General features: G+C 38.0%; 1 protein-coding gene across 1 annotated transcript in view; it reads left to right on the forward strand.

The window, feature by feature from the left end:
* The first annotated feature begins 587 nt into the window (after nt 1–587).
* wnt4 (wingless-type MMTV integration site family, member 4) overlaps nt 588–24,132 on the forward strand; it is a 36,509-nt gene continuing 12,964 nt past the window's right edge. Inside the window, exon 1 of the mRNA XM_059330032.1 lies at nt 588–793. Within this exon, the coding sequence (XP_059186015.1) occupies nt 588–793 (206 nt within the window). The remainder of the gene's footprint in view (nt 794–24,132) is intronic.

Genomic DNA, 24,132 nt, shown 5'->3' on the forward strand with positions numbered 1-24,132 from the left:
GACCTCTAAAACACACACATTGTCCCGTCTACACACACATACACACATACACACACTACCTTCGCAGCGCACTAAAACCCGCCTCCTTCATCCCCCAAAAAACTCCCATCTCGCTGCCATACCTCTATATCCTCGCACCGCCCCTCCACTAAAGTCAGCACACATCCCTGCTCAGCCAGACGCACCGAGAGACGGTGGCGTGTGCGGAGCGGCCGTGCGTATTTACGCTCAGAGTGTGTGCATGTGTCCGGGGAGAGTTGGAGACAGGAGAGACCCGGCTTGTCTGAGAGCGGGACCCCGCAGCGGCTGACCAGCCTTCAGTGAAGAGGAAGAGCCGCCTGAGAGCTCCTGCATTTTTTGGGGGCTTTTATTGACTGATTTATCCAGCGCTGTCCCGGCTGCTGCAAACTGAGGAAGAAGAAGAAGAAGAAGGGTCCGATTCAGCCCGAGCGGCTCCAGAGTTTAGTATTTTTAGCATCCCTCTTTTCCCCTCTCTCCCCGTCCCTTCTGAGTGGCAGAGGGAGGGACGGGAGAACCGGGCGGACGGACCGTGAAGCTGCGCGCCTCCCCGGTGGATGATCCACTGGATGCGGGACGATGGATTAACAGCCTTCCCCGGAGCCCGCCGCCGCCGCCGCTTCTGTTTCACCGCCGACCCCCTGTGCACCTCGGGATTATTTCAGCTCTCAGCGACCTCCCTGACCTCCTCTCTCGAGATGACCGAGGAATATGTTCTGCGCTGCGTCCTGATGCTCTGCTGCGCGCTGCTCTCGGCCAACGCGAGTAACTGGCTGTAAGTGTGACTCCACGATTCTAATCTCTGTTTCACCTCCACTGTTGTCATTCACCTGACCTCCTTCTCTTCCTCCTCATCTTCTCCGTCCTGTTTCCCTCCAGCTCAGTGGACACAGGTTAATTATCAACCATCTCTCTCTCTCTCTCTCTCTCTCTCTCTCTCTCTCTCTCTCTCTCTCAGACTTAATATTTTACCAACACCGCTACATCCCCCCGCAAAGACCCCTAAAACAAAACAAAAAAAAAGTCACCCACAAGTGAAAAAGCAGATGTTCTTTCTGGAAAGGTGCAGGTTTCCATATAGGTGAAATTTCATATTATTGACTGATAAAGTTTTCATGTGAAAAGTTTTATGTATGAAACTAATATATTTAATGGCAGGTGGAAATGTGGCAGTATTGTGCATGTACAGCCTGAAGAAAAAGAGTTTGCCTAAGATGGGTAAATGAACAGCCTATTTTTTTGCCATGATATCCGAGCAAATACCCTGAAGAAAGAATGAAGTTTGTTTTATAGTGCAGCCTGTAAAACTTAATGTGCTAATTTCCTTGTAAATGGTGAGAACAAATTGTGGAACCAAACAATTCCTCACCCCTTAGGAGTTCACAGACGAATTGAACATCTGACCTGCATTCATAAAAACCTTTTAATCATATCCTAAATTCATATTTTACCATCACCAACAGCTTAATTCTGTTAATATGAGACAGGTGTGGAACAATTCAGCTGCATTTGACCTTAAGAAACTATTAAAAAAAGATTCAGTGCTTCAATGCCACATGAATATCACAGTGATACTAAAATATCTAAATAAGAAGTGAAGTGAGACCACCTGTTTACCAAGAAAACATAACAGTGAAAATAAAAGGATATCTAAATGGAAGATCAAATCAAATTAAACTTTAGTTATAGAGCGCTTTTCATACATATCAATGTAACACAAAGTGCTTTACAAAAAATAAGAATAAAAACAGACAATAAAAATGACGAAACCCACCCTCCCATCCCCACATACACAAGATAAGGAAAAAGGTTCAACTTTACAAGCAAACAGACAAATACCAGCCATATAGGGGTATTCAGTCATTATTTGATGTATACTGTAAACAATTGTCTTGTAAATTAACAGTAAAATACTGGCAGCAGGGTTGCCAGTATTCTACTGTTAATTTTACAGTTCCTCTACTGTTATTTACTTTACAGTATGTTACTGTGATTCCACATACTGAATTACAGTAAAATCCTGCATTTCATTGATTTTTACAGTAGACTAAAACACATTATAGTGCTGAAGCTAGTTGAAATATTGTTGCAGTATCCAATGCAGTCATTTTTTGTAAATAGAGCATATTAATGTCTGATAGCCAATTACTATGAATTAAGCGTCTTCAATGTGACCTTAGTAATTTTAATATACCATATACTGAATGAGTTAGTGGGTAAAATACAGCCATTAATATGTGGACAAGAAGAGACTTATATTTTATGGGAAACGACAAGCTACCTACAAATATTGCCCAGAATGCATTGTTTCCTACAGTATAATACCTTTTTAATGGAAAACAGTATGTTACTGTCACAATTTGGCTGTTTTCTTACAGCAGTTTGTTACAGTGTATTTGATGTTTGGAGGTGTTGCAGCAGTCAGAGCACACAGTGCGACTGTGTAGCTGGAGTGCACAGTGCCACCTCTTCCTGGGGCCGGTCGGTTGGGTCGCATGTGTGTGCCTGCTCTGCAGGCAGCCTGTGGGAGGTGGTTAGGTGGGTTTCTGCATTCCTCCGCAGGCTCCGCTCCATTTTCTGCTGCCATTCATTCCTCTCAGCTCCAGCAAATTTACAAGCTGCGCTCATCATTTAAGGGCAACCTTCCTGAGAAGTGCCAGAGAATTGAGGCTCGGGTCATACGAATTCTACCAGACATTAATAGTTATTATTATGTGACACAATTTCCTTCCTCATAAGCTTCTGTGGGGGCTGCGTGTTCATATTAATATTTGATGTGTCTGTATTTGTAAGATTTATAATTGTGTTTGACATCAGGATATGGCTGCAGACGCTCTCACTGATATCACTGACAGATCCATCAGAATAAATCAAATGGCAGCCTCGCCAGCAGCTCTGTCTGCGTTGAACTCTGTCACTGAGTGCAGGCTAATTGTGCTGTTTGGGGCTGAAGGCGTGGTGACAGCAGCACACAGCAGGCATGTACAGGCAGGCTGCCGAGCTGCCAGTCTGCTCCACGGGATTACACTGTTGAGGAAAATCTGAGTGGAGCTGCTCCGACTGTATCTCAGTCCTCAACACACCCTCAAGCCTCGGTTTGACCTCCACACAGCAGCAGGTAGAATCTCTGCGTGTTAAATTGATGCAGTGTTTCTTTAAGATCTACCAGTTCACTCAGGTTGTTTTGTTTATTCATGCATCCTGCCACTTCATTAGTAACTTTGGTAACACTTTACAATAACCAACTAAATTATGTTTATAGATGGTTTATAGGCCAATTATTAACCATTTACAAAGTGCTATACATATTTAATCTTTAAATGTTTTCAACCAATTTCTTAAAGGTATATGAATCATTTCAAAATCATTAACATTCTTAATATGGTGTTAAAAATGTTATAATGAGTGCAACTAAAACTATTAATAAACTATCCATCCATCCATCCATCCATTTTCCTCCGCTTATCTGGGGCAGGGTCGCGGGAGCAGCAGACTAAACAGGGCAGTAACTATAAGCCTACATTAATATACCATCTATTTGGCATTTATAAATGATGTAGTTAGTTAAACATTAAGTTATGTATTTACCATTCTAAATGGCCTATATACGGTTTATAAATGATGATTAAACATGAATAAACTATCTGTTCAAGCTTCAGTTTGACCTCCACACAGCAGCAGGTACACACAGGGTCACATGATGGGAGGCAATTAGGAGACAGATTGTTTCTCTTTGCCAGGAGCATAAAACATACAGCAGACATCCAGGAGTTTGTCTTCTTTCTTATGTAGAGCTGGGGATAGTCTAAATACCCTTACAGTGATACTAATACCAATACTGCCCTACAAAGCCTAACTGCAGTAACTACATTTTTGGTCGAAAATTGAGTTTTAGCTAAAAATGAACTCCTTGATGTCTGTTTTATCTTGTGACAAAGTTTTAGATTTCAATTTTGCTTTATTTCAGAGAAATGATTCTATAAAATATTGCAGTAACTACAAAATCCAACTCAAAACTAAGCAGTAATTTTACTTACCATGGTCTGCTTTGGATATATATATATACTAATTTAAACATAAAAAAATATAAATTATAAGTTTATTTGAAAGGGAATGTGTGTTCAAGGAAAAAAGTGAGATAAAAATATATTAAGACCAAAATATAGCATTTCTTTATAATATTAAGTCTAAAATACGCACATCTTTGAATCGAGTTGTTAAACACTTTTAAATACACTGATAACAAAATCAATTTGAAAATGTTTATTCACTGAAAACAAAATATAAAAGCTGAAAGAAGTAAACAACATTGTAGTTACTGCACTCTGGTTATCATTACTATTAGAACATTTTACAGCAATGCCGTAACTACGTTTTTGGGGTCAAAGGTCAAATAAATCATGATTTCTGAGTATAAAGTAGAGATAGAGTATAGAGTACTCAAATAGAGTACTTCATTTGAGTACTCATTTAGTACTTCATACCTTTCTTTCCAAGTCACGAAACATGAGTTATTACCTGATTGTGATAGAAATATTTGAAAGTGATTTTATTACCTAAAATTGCTTAAATAATGGAAAGAAAATAACAATTATTCAAAGGTGGTTATTAGTATATTGTTTCCATATGGCAGCAACGCACCATTCTAGAAAAATACAATTCTAATCCTTCTATTGAATTCCATTTAATATTACTGATTCAATAGCATTCCAGTCCTTTAGTGTTTATCAGCATGTTTTTATTGAAATTTATAAAAAATAATCCATTGTAACCCAGTTGTTGTAAACCAACCTGTTGTTCTCCGTGCAGAAGCAGGAGGCCTCTTTACGGGGCATTTTGAACAGAAAGATGAAAGTGGACCAACAGATCATACAGTAGTGGAATTTTCTAATCCGCATAATACCGTTCACTTACAAAATGTCTGAAATGGCAAAATAAAAATAAAAAGGTGTAAACTCTGGATGGCTTGCCACCCACTACCTTCCTGGATCCCCAGTCTATTTTTTTTAGATCTGGTGATAAAAAAAGGATTAAATGCAGGTATGTCATTTGAATGGAGAAGTGTTAATACTACTTGGTACTAGGTTATTTTGGTCTGTGCTTTAAAGGTATGGAGTACCCAGACCTCCACTTACACTGTAAAAAATGTCTGTAGATTTTACGGTGAAAAACTGCTAAACCATGACAGTAAAATACCGTAAAATGATAAATGGGTTAATTCAGTTTCAGTGACAATGAAACACTATAAATGTATATATCAGCCAAAACAGTATTTTTTAAATTTTTGTTTATTTTTTAAAAACATTACTCCACTGTAAAACACACTGGCACCGTGTTTGTAGCAAAAAATATACTGTAATATACAAGCCATCATTTTTGCATTTATTTTTTGTAAAAAATATTTTTTCTCTGTTAAATGTACTAAACATCATATCTCCAACAAAAAATATACTGTAATATTTAATGGTAAAATCTTTAATTTATGCAGCATTTATAAAGTATTTTCTTGTCAATTAAATGGCAGAACAGCGTTTCTTTTGATGGAATTTTTTTTTTTTTATGGTAAAATATGGAATAAAATGGCAATCTTAAACGTGAAATCAACAGTGCTAATATCATTTTACCGTAATATTAGAAAAAGTTGCTTCAAATTTATAACGGTAAAGTTCTGGCAACCACAGCTGCCGTTTTTTTACCGTAAAAACAACAGGTTTTTTTTTTTTTTTACAGTGTATGACAGTCATGTCAACTGTAAGGCAGACATGACTGTCATACACATTAAGCTGATTATTTAACTGATTTTACTGAATTTATAACAATAAGATGAGTAAGTAATTCATGCTGATTAATCAGCTTTCCGACTATTTGTGAAAAATGTAAATATTGTTAATAACTTAAGAACCTGCATCATCACAGTGAAGACTTAGCATCAGAGCTTTTGGAACTAAAAAGGCTACAATAATTTAATATTGCACTTTTGAGAGTTGAAGAACACTCTCTTTGATTCTTTGATTCAGAAAGGCTAAAACGTCTCTTACATATTTTTATATATAAACGTATGCACACTGAATTCACTTTTGTTTCTAAATGTCCCTCCTGGAATCAATAAAGTTTGATCTTGCACTATAGTCTTTCTTTCACTGGAATGTTGAGCATCTCATGAAAGAAAAAAATCTGCAGTTTGAATACAGTTCCATGTTTCTTAAAAGAGCCTCTCAGATTGTGTTTATCTCCTTTGAATAACTTATATAACTAAATAATATTTAATCTCTTCTGTTTTAATTCAAACTATTTTGCTCACAATGAATGAACCTTGTGGCCCCTCCAGCGCCATGGCTGCAACATATTAAACACTACATGTTTGTGCATCTTTTTATACACCTTTATCCATAATTCACTCTGACATATTTGGAAACTTTGGAATTCTCACTGGTGTTAAAAATAAAGTCCTGTGAGTTTGATGAGGTTATTTGTAGTGACTGATTCCTGAAGGTAGATTTTCTCATATTTTGACTTTGATTCAGAAGGGCTTGTAGAACCTGATAATGTAAGAAATGCCTGATAATGTAATAACCCAGATAATGTAATAAAAATCTGCAGTCCATTGAAAATGTAATAAAACCTGATAATGTAATAACTTTCCGATAATGTAATAAAGTGCATTTCCCAATAATGTAATACACTTTTTACCAATAATGTGATAAAGTATAACATTAATGGGAGGTTATTACATTATCAGGTTAGCCTTCATTTCGCAAGTCCTGATAATGTAATAATTCCCCAATATTGTAATCATTTAACAGCAGACCACCCATTACTTGAGTTCAAGTGGTGATACTGTGTAGGCAACTATAGCTCAAGAGCTCTAGCGCCACCAACAGGTCAAAGTTGAATGTTTATTAACTTTTGACCCATTCATCCGTTTTTCACAAGCGAGGTATCCATGACACACGAATGATTCAACAGCTTCTTGAAATCTAAAGGTGCTTGGTGTTATACTTTATTACATTATTGGTAAAAAGTGTATTACATTATTGGGAAATGCACTTTATTACATTATCGGAAGGTTATTACATTCTCAGGTTTTATTACATTTTCAATGGACTCAAGTGCAGATTTTTATTACATTATCGGGGTTATTACATTATCGGGAATTTATTACATTATCAGCTTCTACAAGGCTAAAACGTCTCTAACAGCTCTCAGCTGTTACATCACATGAAACCACAGTGTGTTTGTTTACCTCACCTGTAGCTCTCCCTGTCACCTTTAGCCCGTGAGCCAGGATGCGATCACTTTGCCAAATCTCTGTGGCTGCTGAGTCATGTTTAGTGTCCCGCTGCCGAACAGAGATTTGAATGCTACTTTTCATTAGTTTGTCCGTCATCACCCTCCTCCTCTTCCTCCTCTTGCCCTGCTCCGACTGGTTCTGCTGCACCTGCATGCTGCTCCAGGGCTGCTGTGTGTGTGTGTTTGTGTGTGTGAGTGTGTTTGTGTTTCCGTGTGTATGATGTTTTTGATCGAGCCTGTAAGCTGGCATCTTCCCCAACAGTGGCACACACTCAGTAATTACCACACTGACCGCAGAGAATGGTAGCCACTTACACTGCAGCATGCATGCTCCAACACACACAGACATGCAGAGAGTGTGTGTGCGTGTGTGTGTGTGTCCACGTTTTCAAATCAAATAATCTAGGAATGTACTGGCTAGTGAGAAAGCAACTGAATTAGCGAGAGAACTCACTCAGGGCTTCACTTTAGTTAGAAGAAGAAATTCAGATATTTTAACTCTTTCAGTCACTTTCAAGGAGTTTAACAGTAGAAGGGGATGCAAAATATTCTGTTCTGTCTTGATGGACAGCAATCTAGATGATGCAACTGCACTATATGGGTATAAACGTTTTCTACATAAATATTTTAGGTCTTTATTTCTAAAAACAACAAGCCATGCTAGCTCTGACTGTACTAAGCCACAGCAGAGCCTTCAGAATGTCAACATGCTAGCATGCTAAGAATACAAAATGCAAGTGCATGTTTACAGTTATCATGACTTAGTTTAGTGTGCTAACCTTTGCTAACTAGCACTGTGCATGTGAGGAGATAGGTTGAAGGCCATTGGTTTTGCAAGTATACTAAAGTATTGGACCAATTAAATGTTGCCCCCAACCCACCACTCTCCCACCTTTTAGCGTTTGGGTTCAGAAGCAGACAACTCTATGGTCAACCTTTGGTTAGGTTTAGCTACAAAAAGACTTGGTTAGGGTTAGGAAAAGATCATGGTTTGGCTTACTGGGTACTTACGTGATACTGAGGTTAGACAAACATTGTGGTGTGGATTAACAGTACATTGTTAAACTTAGGAAACAATTGAGGTCATGGTTAGAAATAAAAAGTTGAGGTTTTATAAACCCATCCATCCAACTGACCTCCACCCTCTACAGACCTTGTTGCTCCACTATAATGTTGCAACTCCCTTATTTGTTCCAGACTGAAATATGTCAATTAGTACTGAATGGATTACCATAAAATTGGGGATGGATCCTTTGATCCATTGATTCTTTGACTTTCACTCTCGCACCACCAGAGGCTCAATTTTTATGACTAACAACACTTTTGGTTTGAGATCAATCCTAATGATTTAGGTAATCCCCTGTTCCACATACTTTGCTTTATAATACCTGCAAACCTAATTCCCATAATTCTCATTCCCATCAGCCTCAATGATGCTTTACACTTTGTGTTGTTTAACAAATGTTAGCATGCTGGCCATGGCCCTAGCAATTTGGCCTCATGCCCTTAAAAAACATATCTGCCCTGAGGCCACGGTGGCCTTGATGCCCCGCCCGTACTGGTTTTGTGGTTTTCTAGTCTGCCTCTTTCCTGTCAACACAGCTTTGACACCTACGACTTTTGAGAAAACAAGCTTCTTTTGATGACATTCATCATCAGCGGTTGGTTTGATTTGAGCCTGGCATGAACTGCTCGTATGGGCTATAATGACAGTTTGACACAAATCTATCACTGGCCAACAAAGGAGACTTCATCAAACGCACTCTAATCTGTCCCGCCAGAGTCTCATGTGCTGCGCTAACATCACATTTCAAGCTACTGAAAGTTATTTTACATGATCTATACTATGAAGTGATTTTGCCGTGTTGCCGAGTGTCTGTCACCCGTCGGTCAGTCAAACCCCGACCCACCTCTCCGTCCTCCTCCGAGACATGCGAGCATTCACTTACGCACGCACTCGTCCCCACATGATCGCTCCGTGTCTTACCATCACCGCACGCCGAACTAAATACTATAGACAGCTATACCTATAGATACCTGTCCGGGCGGTCAGAGGTCCAAATGCATATGCCGTTCGGTAGCCGCAAGCTAATATTAGCTAACAGTTAAAGTTGTTTTAATCATACTAAATTGTGACTCACTGTTTTGAATAACTTCCTGTTGCTAAACACATGCAGCTTTCAAAATAAGAGTGCAGTGTGTTAACAGAATCGACCACATTTACAATTACAATTACGAATTTACAAGAAGACTGTCAAAATAAGATGCCTTGAATAAAACATACAAGAACCTTTATTCTCCTTTAAAATAATTCTTAAAATATACACTGATTAAGATCAGTGTATATGATGGAATAGTGGCATTAGAATGTGTGAGAGGCACCAAATTTGGGCTTTTATGGAAAAAATCCTAGCCAGCTATTTTTCCACAGTGGCTGGCTGCTCCATGTCCTAGTGGAAAGCATGTTGACAGTAATTAAAAATGGCACAGTATAGGATGACAAAGATTCTATAATACGGTATCTCCTGAATGTGAAAAATGTTATGAGGTGTTTGCTCTCATTTAGCTCTCAAAGTGCACACGATTGATGCATTTTACTTTACAAGGAGATGTTTCTTTATCTGCTTGACAGTTTCAACCGAGACTCCAATCTTCCTCAGAAGTGTCATTACTATAGTTAGTTAGTTTCAAAATGAACATGGACTTAAAATCATTGTTTTATTGTATGGCCTTGGTGCCCTGGCTTTTGGCCTTTGTGCCCTCAAAAAATTGACAACACAAAAAGCCAAGTGGCCTTGCCCCTAAAATGATGAAATTCCAGGCCTGATATTGATATTTATCTGAACATATCTTAGCTTGCTTGAGTGTTAAACTCAAGCTGTGAACAGAGCAGAGCTGTTAACTCTTCATTGTTAACAGTTAACTCTACACAGTGATCCATCCATACATTATCCATCTGCAGGGCAATAACACAGAGGTGCCATTATTAAAATAAAAGTAGAATTATGAATATGGTCCAATTTTCTCATGTTTCATTCAGTTAAATTTGACTTATTTACATACAAAAACAATTCCTAAATACCAGGGAATCAAAAAGTATTTTGTTTCGCTGAACCCCACTGTCAACATTAACCCCTACAACCTATACGTGATGACTGATAGGAAAGGGCATTTAACTCTTCAGTCTCCAATGTGAATGAAAGTGAAGCAACAAGTGAAACATAAGTAAAAGGGTTTGTGTCATTGCAGAGGGGTTCACATGGCTGTGTCCCTCACCAAATAAGAAGACCAAAATATTATGAACCGTCAGAGACGGTAACTACAAGTTACCAACAAGATTATTATTGTTAACGAAAACTAACAAAATAACAAAAACTAGAATTGAAAAAACATTTTCGTTAACTGAAATAAAAAACAAGAGTTTTAAAAAACGATAACTAACTGGAACTGTATTTTGTGGTTACAAAACTAACTAAAATTACAGTGAAAATGTCCTTCCTTTTCGTCTTTGTCAACTTTTTTCATACGTAAACCTTTTGGGTTGATATGAAATCTATTTCATCTATCTGGTTTTATGACTTAATCAACCTATTGGGGCTGAGATGGATCAGACAAAGGAAATAAAGGGAACATTTATTGTGACTTTTTAAATCTGGCACCCAACAAATATCCCATTACAAGAAAAACTAACACTAAAACTAATAAAAACTAAACTAAAACTAAGCATTTTACAAAAAATGAAAACAAATTAAAAGTAGCAAACTCACTCTAAAAACTCATTAAAACTAACTGAATTAGGGGTGGTCTGTAGCGTAGTGGGTTACACAGGCGCCCCATGTATAGAGGCTACAGTCCTCGCTGCGGTGGAGCCGGGTTCGAATCCGGCCTGAGCTCCCTTTGCCGCATGTCCTCCCCTCTGTCACCCCCTTACTATCTGTCTCTCACTGTCAAAAAAAACTAACTGAATTTGAAAACAAAAATTGACAACAAAATCAATACTAAAACTAATGAAAAATCCCAAACTATTATAACCTTGGTTACCAACACACCAAACTGGCCGAATCCAGGAAACAAATTACTCAATCAAATGTGTTGTTTTCTCAAAATGTTTTTAAAGTCACTAAAAAAAATGAAACACTGGCTAAAGAAACAGTAACCATCGTGGTTGTGAATAATTATTCGCACTGCTGCTGTGGCAAAGGAAGGATTACATCTGGCATGTGTCTGGAGAGAAGACAAGAAAAGGAGGGAGCCTTGCTCAGTTTCATTTATTTGTTTAGTTAGACTGTCATGAATCTGCTCCGGAGAATGGATTAGAATCCTCATTTATTTGCTCAAGAAAGGACATCCCCTGCAAAACCTAGAAAGAGTAGAGTGTTTGCTTTTTAAACACTTCACTTTCAGCAGGGAACAGTGGGTTTAAGGTTGGAAGCCATTTGCTACTGTCAACATGAAGCATAAGATCCTGCAGCACAGCAACCAGCGCATGGAAACACATGTGGTGGGAAGTTCATATTATTATTAAATGTTATGGTTTAGGCAGAATAGTTATGATTTCTACACTTACTCAACATCTTCAGTAGCATGGTGGTGTTACACCTCACAGAAAACTCACTAACAGCATGTCATCCATATCTCTAGACCAGGGATGGGCAACTGGAGGCCCGGGGGCCACATACGGCCCCTACCCTCACTTGAAGTGGCCCTCAGTACAACTACATGCATTGGAGCATGAAATCTTAAAAGTGCAGTGTAAAAATGCACAAAATGACTTCTTGCAATTAATGTTGGTCTGCTGTTCTTGCACTGAAAAAAAAAGAAATTCACAGTAAGTGGTGATTTTTTTATTTGCTTCAAACCTTCTGTATTCCTATTTATACTGTTATACATGCATTTGAGCATGAAATATGTTAAGTTACTGCACTGTAAACATATTTAGAATTGCAGTTTCATCATATCTGGTGAAGTGCACTCTCCTATATGTGGCCCTGTGATAGTGTCGATGAAAAATTGTGGCCCCCTCCAGTATTTAAGTTGCCCATCCCTGCTCTAGATATACTGTAGTATAAGAAGCACATACACATTATTGTGTATTCTGTCTCTCTTTGTCTTTCTGTGTGTGTGTGTGTGTGAGAGAGAGAGAGAGAGAGAGAGAGAGTGTGTGAACATACATGCATATGTCCATGGTGAGGTGCTAAAGAGATGGCAGCTGATGGGTAACCAGAGAAAGCAGAGACCTTGGCATTGCGGTACAAACTGGCGCCTCACGCTTCTTTCACACACACACACATGACTGTGGTAAAGCTGTGGCATGTTATTTCGAGCCCTCTTGTCACCAGAGTGTGTACAGTTATCGTGACACGCTTGGAGCCGTGGGGAATCGCTCATGGTGACAAGATTACCACCCGGACAGCTCCGGGTGGCGGGGACGCACCTGGGTCGCTGAAAGACAGGAGACAGATGTGACAGATCCACTGAGAGGTTCATAACACACCCTGTCGCGGCCACCATGGAGGCTTTATTCTTCAGGGCAACAATGGCGGTGAACAGCTGATTGCATGACTGAATGTATGGATGGGGCCAATGCCCCAGACTGTGTCCAGTAGGGGTGTGACGAGATCTCGTGGCATGAGATCTCGCAAGATTAAACTCGACGATATTTCTGGTTTCGCTAAAAATCAGTCTCGCGAGATTTGTGACCTGTGGGGGCAGTAAAAGGAAAAGAAGAAGAGGAGGAGAAGGAGAGGAAGCAGCAAGCAGCCAGAATGACGTTGCAGGGGCCGGCAGCTCGTTAAGAAGAGTAAGAATGAATCTAAGCAGCACAGTCCTGCTAACAGGCTAACAGTTAGCTCTGTAGCAGTACAGTGTGTATGTGCTGCTGCTGCAGGAGGTGTTCACTTAGCGATCTCTGTTTGTTTACAACAAGCACCAGACACTCTGTGCACAGTTAGTGATGCCGGTTAATTCAAGATCACTATGTTTATGATAATTAGCCATGCTGCTTTGTTTTGATCAGCTGCTGATGTTGTCAGTCAGCAACAGCGGCCACAGTTGAGTCTCCCGTGTTTAATCGTATGTGATCACGGTCGAAACTGTCACTAAGCGATTACGACGATCGAAAACATAAGTCACCTCCGGAGTCTCATTAATTCCTATGGGGTTTTTTAATTTTATTTCTCTTATTGTAACTTTTATAAATTTTAGTTTTAGTTTCAATTTGTGGAAGAAGAAGTTTATTTAAAGCTCATGCTTACATCATGCATGTAAAGAGTTCTAATAAATAATTTCAAAATGCATGTGCCACCAAGTCTGTTGGTCCAGTCATATATTGTGTCATTGTAGTTTTCTTAAAATCTCGTCTCGTTCTCGTGAACCCAATATCGTGTCTCGTCTCGTCTTGTGAGCTGAGAGTATCGTCACACCCCTAGTGTACAGTGCATGGCCCAAGACCTCCAAAGGAAGTAAACAGGACCCTGTACACACTGCAGGCTGACTACGAGGCCCATGGGTGCTAACAGAGCTCGGCCCCCTCAGCACCTACAATGTAAGGGCCCCAAGGCCCTTTGGTGTCTAAAATGTGAGCTAACCATTGGTCACTTCAACACTTACAACACTGGTACATACAGTGTATGTTTAAAACGACAGTTCTGTACAACTGAGCTACAGTATGATGTGACATGATACTATATTCACTAAGAAGTGAGTTAATGTTTATAACAGGAAAGTTTGACGATCATCCTGTTAGGACAAGCTGTTTGTGAGTTGGCTAATAGCCGTGTTTCCACTAGGGGGGAAAGTGGCCACCAGGAAAGTCTCAGACGTATGGTAGGTGACATACGTAGGTGATGTATGGTTTTCGCCATCGCTAACTGTGCACAACGTCTCCACTGATCATAAACATAGTGATTGTGAATTAACGGCATCGGTGACACTGGTGCTTGTTGTAAACAAACAGAGATCGCTAAGTGAACACCTCCTGCAGCAGCAGCACATACAAACTGTACTGCTACAGAGCTAACTGCAGCTAACTGCCGCTAATGGCAGCTCTTCTTAACAAGCCGGCCTCCGACTTGTTCGCGGCTCGTTAAGAAGAGTAAGAAGGAGGATGCTGTGGCCCTGTATACAACAGCTTCTGTTTGATGTATTGACAAGTGAGCAAATTAAACAAGACAGACATTTTCCCTTAAAACTTGCCTTGATCGTATGCAAATACCTATCACTGCTGTGGAGAAATGGACAGGTGCATGCTGGTGTTCTAAAAACAACTGGAGGGAGTTATTGTTGTTGGGATGGTCAGCAGCTCCAACAAGCACGATGGAGGCATCTCAAGTATATAAAACCCTTAGAGCCTTATTGGTCCAATTTGTGTCAAAATCAAATTCCTTCTCGGAAACTTAACTCAAAACTGGACACACACTGTAAAAATGAAATAAAAAAATTGTGTTTTTACGGTAACAAACTGGCAGCTGTGGTTGAATTAAAGATTTTACCATTTAATATTACAGTTAGAGATATGGTGTTTAGTACATTTAACAATGAGAAAAAGTATTTTTACAAAAAAAAAATGCAATAATGATTGCTTGTATATATATTACAGTATATTTTTGCTACAAACACGGTGCCAGTGTATTTTACAGTGGAGTCAAATAAAAATAGAAATGTAAAAAATACTGTTTTGGCTGATATATACAGTTACGGAGTTTCATTGTTACTGAAACTTAAATAACTTTTTCACCATAAAAATCTACAGGCATTTTTTACAGTGCACAGACATGGTACACATATTTTCAGATTTAGTGTGCTCTCTGATGATATTGCTGTCTCTAATGTTCATCATAACTCAACTTCTGCTTAAACACTCCTTATACCTCCAGAGTTTGCCTGAGAATACTCTGCCATTTCCTCAGTGTGAAAGTAATCCAGTGATAGTTGTCTGAACATGCATGGGTAAATAGTTTCATCATGTAAAGTTGCCAAAAGTAAACAAATCTAGGCAAAAAAAATGGGGTACGAATCCCAATCCAGAGGTAAAACTAGTTAATTATTATTGCGAGAGCACAAATGGGTGCATCAGAAACATTGAAAGATATTTAGGATAATATTTCATATTTGACTTTGGTCTAAATTCCAATACATTTATATTTGTACCCCTTTAAGTAACTTACTCAACCAAAATGTCCTCTTCATCTTTAAATAAAGACGTAGGGAGTTGTAACAGCTCAGTATATGACTAGGTACTATATAGGTGAATGTTGAAAACTAACCTCACCAACAGAGACTTCTTTATACATACAAACTTGTGTACAACACAAAGTTTATACATGTGTGTTAACTGTGTAAATAGTTAGCAGGAGTGTAAATGGTGCATGTCCAAACCTGCCTGCTGCACATGAATGATTTCAGTTTTACAAGCAGGCTTATCTCCTTATCTGCTCAAACTGAATGTGAAAATAAAAACAGCCATAAATTAATCTTTGACACGGTCAAAAGACTCATTATTAATGCAATCACATTCGTTTCACCTTATAATTTTCCAAACAAACTGATGATATAACAGATCACAGCATTGTTGACACATCTAAATATCCTCTTTACTGAATCTTTTACAGGATGAAATAGTCCATACTAATTTTCTAAAGCCTATCTTAACATAGATTTACAACAATTACAGACACATTTCTCATCTCCTATTTCTTTCCAACAAACTGAAAGGAGTGGGTCCGATCAAAGGGACACTGGCTCCATATCTGATGTGCCACCTCAAAGCTTTCTCACTGGAAGCTGGTTGAATACAAACTACTTGTTTTTCATTTGATTTGAGGCAGCCAGTGGCATTACTCACTTATAAATGACACTGCCAGGATGAATACTGGTTATTCCACACTGTAAAAAAAAGTCTGTAGATTTTACAATGGAAAAACTGCTACACCATGACAGTAAAAAACTGTAAAAATGATAAATGGGCTAAATCAGTTTCAGTAAAAATGAAACACCGTAAATGTATACATCAGACAAAACAGTATTTTTTTTTTTACAGTTTAAAAAAACAACAACATTTCTCTACTGTAAAATACACTGGCAATATTTTGTAATATATAAATATATATTAGGGCCGGGACTCGATTAAAAAAATTAATCTAATTAATTAGAGGCTTTGTAATTAATTAATCGCATTTTAATCGCATATAAATATTTGAACTGAGAACAGTGAGAAGTAATTTTTTTTCACATGGATTTTTAGTATACCACTGAATAATGACTGAATACATAAGCTTAAGCAACAAAATATTGTTTATTTTTGTTCAAGTCCAACAGACCAGTGCAATTTTTGCCATTAAGTGTAGCAGTAGCATATTTAGAAATATAGTACATTTCATAAATTCAGGTAGCCTATAGGTAGGTAGACCTTCTGTAAACTATAATACTTTGTTTTTTTAAGTAAAACACAATCCACGCTAGCTACCACACTAGCCGCTAGCTGCTATATGTTTTGCATTGAGGTGATACTTGAGGCTGGATGTGCTGGGGTGATATGTGAATTCCTTGTTGCATAGCAACACAACCATGCTCTTATCGACGCTTCCATCCGTTGTTTTTTTGTAACAAAATGTCCCATCATCCACGGGGCCAACCAAAGCGTCTCATCAGCTTCTTCCTTCATGTTCACTGTGGTTTGTTGTTGTCTGAACTCATGAACGCTAGTTGGTGCTCCAGTATAATCGGTCCGCCTGAAACTCATCCAGTGAGAAACGTTCCGCGTTTTTTTTTCTCGCTTTTAAAAATAGTTTTTATTTGTATTTCAGTTAACGAAAATGTTTTTTTCAATTCTAGTTTTCATTATTTCGTTAGTTTTTGTTAACTATAATAACCTTGGTTGCAACCCTGCGACCCATATGGTCATCCAGCTCGATGACTTTACCTAAACGCAACACTGTCACAGGTACACAGCACAGGAATCAGTGACAGCCAAGTCCTACATTTAGAAACAATCAGCTGTTCACAGCTATTGTTTCCCTTCAGACTACAGACCTCCAACATGGCCGCCAGAGTTTTTGTTACATCACCTGAAAGACCTTTATAGACAGAAATAAGACAAACAATGATGACAGTTACATTAAAACGATGAGCTTGGTGATGATGAACAGTATACGGACACACACACACACACACACACACACACTAATTGATTCTGAGCCTTTAGGGGCCGTGGTACTAACACCAGGCAGGAGGTTAATTTCATGGCTTTTATTACCTCTTTTCCCAAATGTGTGTGAAAGTGTGTTATTATGTGCGCGTGCATATGTGTGTGTGTGTGTGTGTGTGTGTGTGTGTGTGTGTGTGTGTGTGTGTGTGTGTGTGTGTTAGGGTTGTGGTGTTGGCAGAGCATGTTATTTTTAGGGGGAAATGAGCTCTAGTGGAGCCAGCAGCATATAAATACACACCGACACACACACACACACACCGACACACAAGCCTCCAGCGGCTCAGTGACTGTGTTAAATGAACTCATCAGATGCTTTTCACTTTCACCTCTGTCTCCTCTCATCACTTTACTGTCTTCCTGCTTTGCTTCCATTTTTTTTTTTACATGTCATTTTAGCAGACGCTTTTGTCTCTACTCCACTGTCTTACTTTCTTTATCTCTCCTTGTTTTTGTTCTTGAAAACAAGTCCTTTATGGGTATAAACTAGCTCCATGTATTCCTTCGTACATAACCGACACTGTCACCAAGTCGCTGTGCAAGTGATGTACAAGCACTCGTTGACGTGTCCTGGTCATCATGGGCTTGTCTGTGTCTGTGAACATGGAGGACATTATACCGCTCCACGTGTATCCAAGTTAGGGTTGTCACGATACTAAAAATTTTCAACTCGATACCGATACTCAGGAAAATATTCGATACTCAATACCATTTTCGATACCACAAGGATAAAAACAAAGACCCCAAAATTTAACCGAAATATTTTTATTACCAAGGAAAATTCAACATGTAAAAATGAACAGAACCACAGGTTAAATATTTATAATAAAAAACTGTTAAATTGCAACTATGATAACAAGCTTCAGGTCTGAGGTAGTGCAAAAATAAATAAATACAATAAACAATAACAATTAGGACAATATTTTGAGGTTGTATGCTGTGCACAATATTAGGCAAGCTTGATAAGTCGACTTTTCTCTGCTTCATTCTGGGACTTCAAGAGAGAAAATAACACTTTTCAGTCACCAACATTTATGTAACGTTGTATTTATGTAACGTTTTACGTTGTTTATAATCATTAATGTGACGTCAGCCTTTAACTGCTAGCTGCGGCTAATGGCTAATAATAACACAATACTTTTGAAAATGAGTATCGTATCCAGATACAATGTTTTAGTTTTTCCCTTTCAAATAAACTTATAATTTCTATTATTGTTATGTTTAAATATCCAAAGCAGACCGTGGTAAGTGCAATTACTGCTTGGTTTTGAGTTGGATTGTGTGGTTTTTGTATCATTATTTCTCTGAAATAAAGCAAAATTGAAATCTAAAATTTTGTCACAAGATAAAACAGACATGAAGGAGTTCATTTTTTTTTATAACCCAATTTGACCACAAATGTAGTTACTGCAGTTAGGCTTTGTAGGGCAGAGTAGCTGGTGACACAAAAACATGATTTAGTGCTGAAAAATGTTGATCCCAGCACAGCTTTGATTTGTATGACATCACGTCTGTCACACGAATGTCGGGCATCAGTTTGTAGCTCTATGTCACCGGCTTCCATTGAAAATGACTTGCAGCCTGATGCTTGACAGTGAACGCACCTTAAGGCACCCAGACCTCATCATCCTTACATTTCTTTGTGCTGGATACAGTAAATGTTTCACTATTTTTTCATTGGCAAAGAATGCTGTTTTTGGGCGTGTAAGCAATCATATTTCCTCAGTGGAAACCATTATTTACACACTGTGACACAACATAGTGCATTATCACATTTACAGCACGGACAGGTTAGTTTCACCAATGACTGATGACGTAATAAGAAGCAGATTTTCTGTTGTTTAGGTCACTTCCTGTTTAATATAATTACAGAGTTTCCACTGTTTACTGTGGTTATTTGAGGTGTCCCGCTATACGATTCAAACAGAAACCTGCCAGCCAATCAGATACCCTTATATAGTCCGTGTTGAACATGTTTTCATAGTGTAGACCAGTGGTTCCCAAATGGGGGTATGCGTACCCCTGGGGGTACGTGAAGGCACTCCAGGGGGTACGTGAGATTTTGAAAAATACATTTAAAAAGTAGCATCCATGCAGAAATCCTTTAAAAATAATTATTAATAAATATTTTAGGAAAATATAAGTATAAGTTCGAAAAATTATTATCCTAAAAACCCAGTGTCCCCCATACCTGGAGTCGTGGTTGAAGCGTAGCAGTTATAGTTTTAAATGCTTATATGCTCACTGTTTTTACTACATTAGTTTGAATCACTACATTTTAGTGATGAGAAATATTTGCAATACATTTAGTCATGGATTATTAACATTTAAAATATTTGAAATAGTTTTTTTACTTTTTTAAATGTTTGAATTTTGTATGTGTTTATCAGTTCCAAAGTTTAATAAATCAGACACTGGTGGCACAGCGCTCTGTTTTTAACTCTTTTTTTTTTCAACCAAAAATGCTTTGCCCTGGTTAGGGGGTACTTGGCTGAAAAAATAATATTTCACAGGGGTTACATCACTGAAAAAAGGTTGAGAACCACTGGTGTAGATTACACATAAGCAAATGTAATGGAGAGTTAAAATGACTAATGTGATTCAGACACAGGTCAGAGGTCAGCTTTTGCACAGATTCAATGACTTCTTCAGCAAGGCAGAACACTTTCACTTTCAGTCATTATAAGGAGAGAGTGGGTCACAATTAGCTCTTTTTCAATGAAACTTCTCTCCTTCGCACTCACATTGTAGATGTTCATTAAAATATCTCTCCTTATTGAATAATCCATCCAAAATGAAATACTAAGCTACTAAACAATATACTATAAATATAAACTTTTCTGAGAATTCTCTGGATACACTGAAATGACTGTAAAATATACAGCTTAAAAGGAATTTCCCATCTATCTGTAGGTGCAGTCTGGGAGGGACAGAGGTGTTTTTTCAGGGACAGTTTGAAGAGACATACACTGAAAAAAGTGCAGTTGTTCATTCAAACTAACAACTGCCATTTAAAAGAGGATAACATTATTGATTTGATTGTAAAACACATTCTTTTTGCATTTAGAGACATCAAGTTTGATTTATACTGAACTAAATATACGTCCCCAAACAACGTTTTTGATTGGAAGTTTGAGTGGAAAGCACTGCGCACTGCACAGTAAGACTGTGAATGTAATATGTTGCATATAGTTCATATGTTAAAGATTTATAAATACATTTAATGTAAACTGTTGGCCAAGTGTCTTTTTTTTATAGAGTTTATAAGGTGGGAAACAAAAATGAGTTAAGTCAAATAAAATGTGAAAAATATAGTTTGGGCATATGTCAATAAATTAACTGGTGTCAATGCAAACATTGATTCAGTTAAAAGTGAACATGTTAGGTTGGTTCAATTTAAATTTATTAGTTTGGTTCAATAAATAAAAGATGTTAAGAAAATCATTTGGATCAAGGCAAAGGATTAAGGTCGAGTCAAGTGCAGTATTATTGTTGACATCAACATAAAATAACCAGGTCATAAGAAGTTACTCAATTTAGATTCTATGAAGTCAAATATTTTAGATGTGATATCTGGATATCATTTTTTTTTAGTTTGGGCAAGGGTATACTTTTTCAGTGTTTTACATGTTCAGAGCAATCTGAAGTCATCACCAGAGCCACAAAAAGTTCAGCAGGTAGGAAGGCTGTTCCGTGTAGTAAAGTGACTAAAGGTAAGCTGAGAGGACAGTGCCCTCTACAGGTCATTATATGTTTTACACACTGAAGGTGTCCACTGCAGGGGGGGCAGGGAGGGTTAGTTCAGGTCACGCCGCAGTCACACGTGTCTTTACGAGCAGTTTAAATCTCTGCTGTCACCTTGCAGGCCTGAATGTGAGGCTTTCTTCAGCACTTTACTTTATTGGCATAAAACTAACAGAAAGTGTTGCCCGTGCTTCAAGTCAAAAACTCGTCGCTGTTAGGTCTTGTGAGACCTGTGCACTGTGCCTCAGTAGAAAAGAAGTTGATCTTTACTCTGTCTTGCAGCTCTCCTCTGTGCATTTCCCATCCATGCTATATTTACCTGTCACTGTGTACCTCTGCTGTGTGCTCAGTGCTGGAAAGGCAAACATGAGGATATTTTCATATAAATACACATTAGAGGTGATGGATGCGCAAAGAGTGTGCTACAGTTTGTGAACGTTTGTGTCATTTTTTGTGTGTGGGTGTATTTGTGCAAGAAGTTTGAGAAGTTTGCTGCAGCACACTACTGTCATGCAGATGTGTGTGTAGCGGGTGTCACTCTGCGTTGTGTTGAGTTTTTGGGTAATTGAGGACACGACAAGATTGTTTATTAGCTCCTTCTCTTTGCTCTCACGGTCTTGGCTCTGTAATACAGGACAGTAGTGAGTAATACAGATCACCTCCTATTGTCACCACCTTCACTCTAGAGAATATGAATATATAATATTTACAGTAACAGTAAGACTTTTCTTTCAAAACAGTATTTACATCTTCATAACAGTGTGTCATTTTCAGACCAAAATGAAATAAATATAATGCGAAGGCACATACCTGTAATACAGTACAGTAGAGACCACCTCCTATTTTCACCACCTATCAACCAACAATATCACTCTGGCTTTTCTTTTCTTTTTAACAATGCTCTCACTCTACTTCAGTGTGTCCGACTAATAGTTATTTACAGGGTATGGCATGAAAAGAAATGACAGAATATGTGAAAATTGCAACACAAGACATTATTAAACATCACGTCTTTCAATACCAACAATGGTAAGGAACTGGTACTACACTGTAAAAATGTCCCATTGTTTTTACAGAAAAAAACTGGCAGCTGTGGTTACCAGAATATTTCCGTAAAAAATACAGTACATATGTCAACATCTTTACAGAAGAACTTTTTTTACATCCTAAAACTGTAGTAATTTAAAAAAAAAAAAAAGTTTTTTAAAGTTGTAGATTATACCGTCCTTTACTGCTAATTTAACAGGATGATGCTGCTTTTATACTAATTATTTATGCAAAATTTACATGCAGATTTTGCTTATTGTGCATTGAATACCAGTAAATTAACATTCTTATTATTTATTGAACACTGAATACCAGTAAAATTTACAAGTTGTTCTATAAAGTTGTTTACATTTGTACAGAATTTTTTGCAGAATTATTCTGGTAACCACAGCTGCCATTTTTTTTCTGTAAAAGCAACCAAATTTTTTTTTTACAGTGTATATATACAGTATTAAAGTAAAGTAAAATAAATAAAATAACGGAGCAGAGATATACATTCCTTGGCTCTCAAAGTCCCAAAACACAGATCGAACACAAGGCGGTAAAATAATTTACGTCCACAACGGGAGAATAATTTCTTTCAAAATTAGCATTAGCATCACAATCCTTTGTAAAAACGAAATATGAAAACAGGAAGTTATCCTTTACAAATGCACAATCCAACATTCTCAGTTTACGCCTTCAAAATAAAAGTTCTCCGCATTTTCCTAATAAATATCAAAATAAAAGTTCATAATCTAGTGTAACAACATCTCTCTGCTACATGTGCAGCCTCCTAATCTGATCAATCAGGTACCTTTCAGGCAGGAAAGCACTGCACAATGGGAGGAAGCTATAAAGAGTTTTTAAGGTTTTTAAACAGATGTTAGCGAGAAGGTAGTTAGAAGTAGCAGAAGTTACTGACCTAGTTTTTCTTCAACTTTAACTTAAACTTCAACAGATCAGTTCATTTTAGCAGTTTCTCTTAAATCCAGCTAGTTAATCTCCAATATCTGGAAATATTCACGAGTTGACAGAATCCAAGGGCATGTTGTGTGACTGCAATTATTACCAATTTACCTGCAGTGGTGATAAGTAGTAAAGTAGCTCTACTCAAGTTAGAACCTGAGTATATTTTAAATATCAAGGTGTGTGTGTGTGTGTGTGTGTTTGTGTGTGTGTGTGTGTGTGTGTTTGTGTGTGTGTGAAGGTTATTTCAGCTTCTTCAATGTGAATATTTCTGGTTTCTTTGTTCCTTTATGACAATAAACTGAATATCTCTTTGGTTTGTGAACAAAACAAGAGATTTGAGGACGTCATCTTGTGGATTGGGAAACACTGATTGATATTTTTCAACATTTTATGGTAAATGGACATGCACTTATATAACGATTTTCTAGTCGCTTTGCGACCACTCAAAGTGCTTTACACTACAGACTGCGCTCATTCACCCGTTCACACACACATTCATACTGGTGGCAGACGCTACCCTAAACGGTCCCACCTGCCACCATTGGGAATTAATTCACACACCGATGAACGCAGCATCAGGAGCAATTTGGGGTTCAGTTCTGTCGATATCAGAGTAAGAGGACCTTTAAACATAGATTATTTGTGACATTCGGATTAATTTCATGTTGAGCAAGATACTGAACCCCAAATTGCTCCTGATGCTGCGTTCATCGGTGTGTGAATGAATTCCCAATGGTGGCAGGTGGCACCATTTAGGGTAGCCTCTGCCACCAGTATGAATGTGTGTGTGAACAGCTGAATGAGTGTAGTCTGTAGTGTAAAGAGCTTTGAGTGGTCGAAAAGCGACTAGAAAAGCGATATATAAGTGCAGGTCCATTGAC

Source organism: Centropristis striata, chromosome 3, assembly GCF_030273125.1.
Source record: "Centropristis striata isolate RG_2023a ecotype Rhode Island chromosome 3, C.striata_1.0, whole genome shotgun sequence".
In the NCBI taxonomy this organism is placed as follows: domain Eukaryota; kingdom Metazoa; phylum Chordata; class Actinopteri; order Perciformes; family Serranidae; genus Centropristis; species Centropristis striata.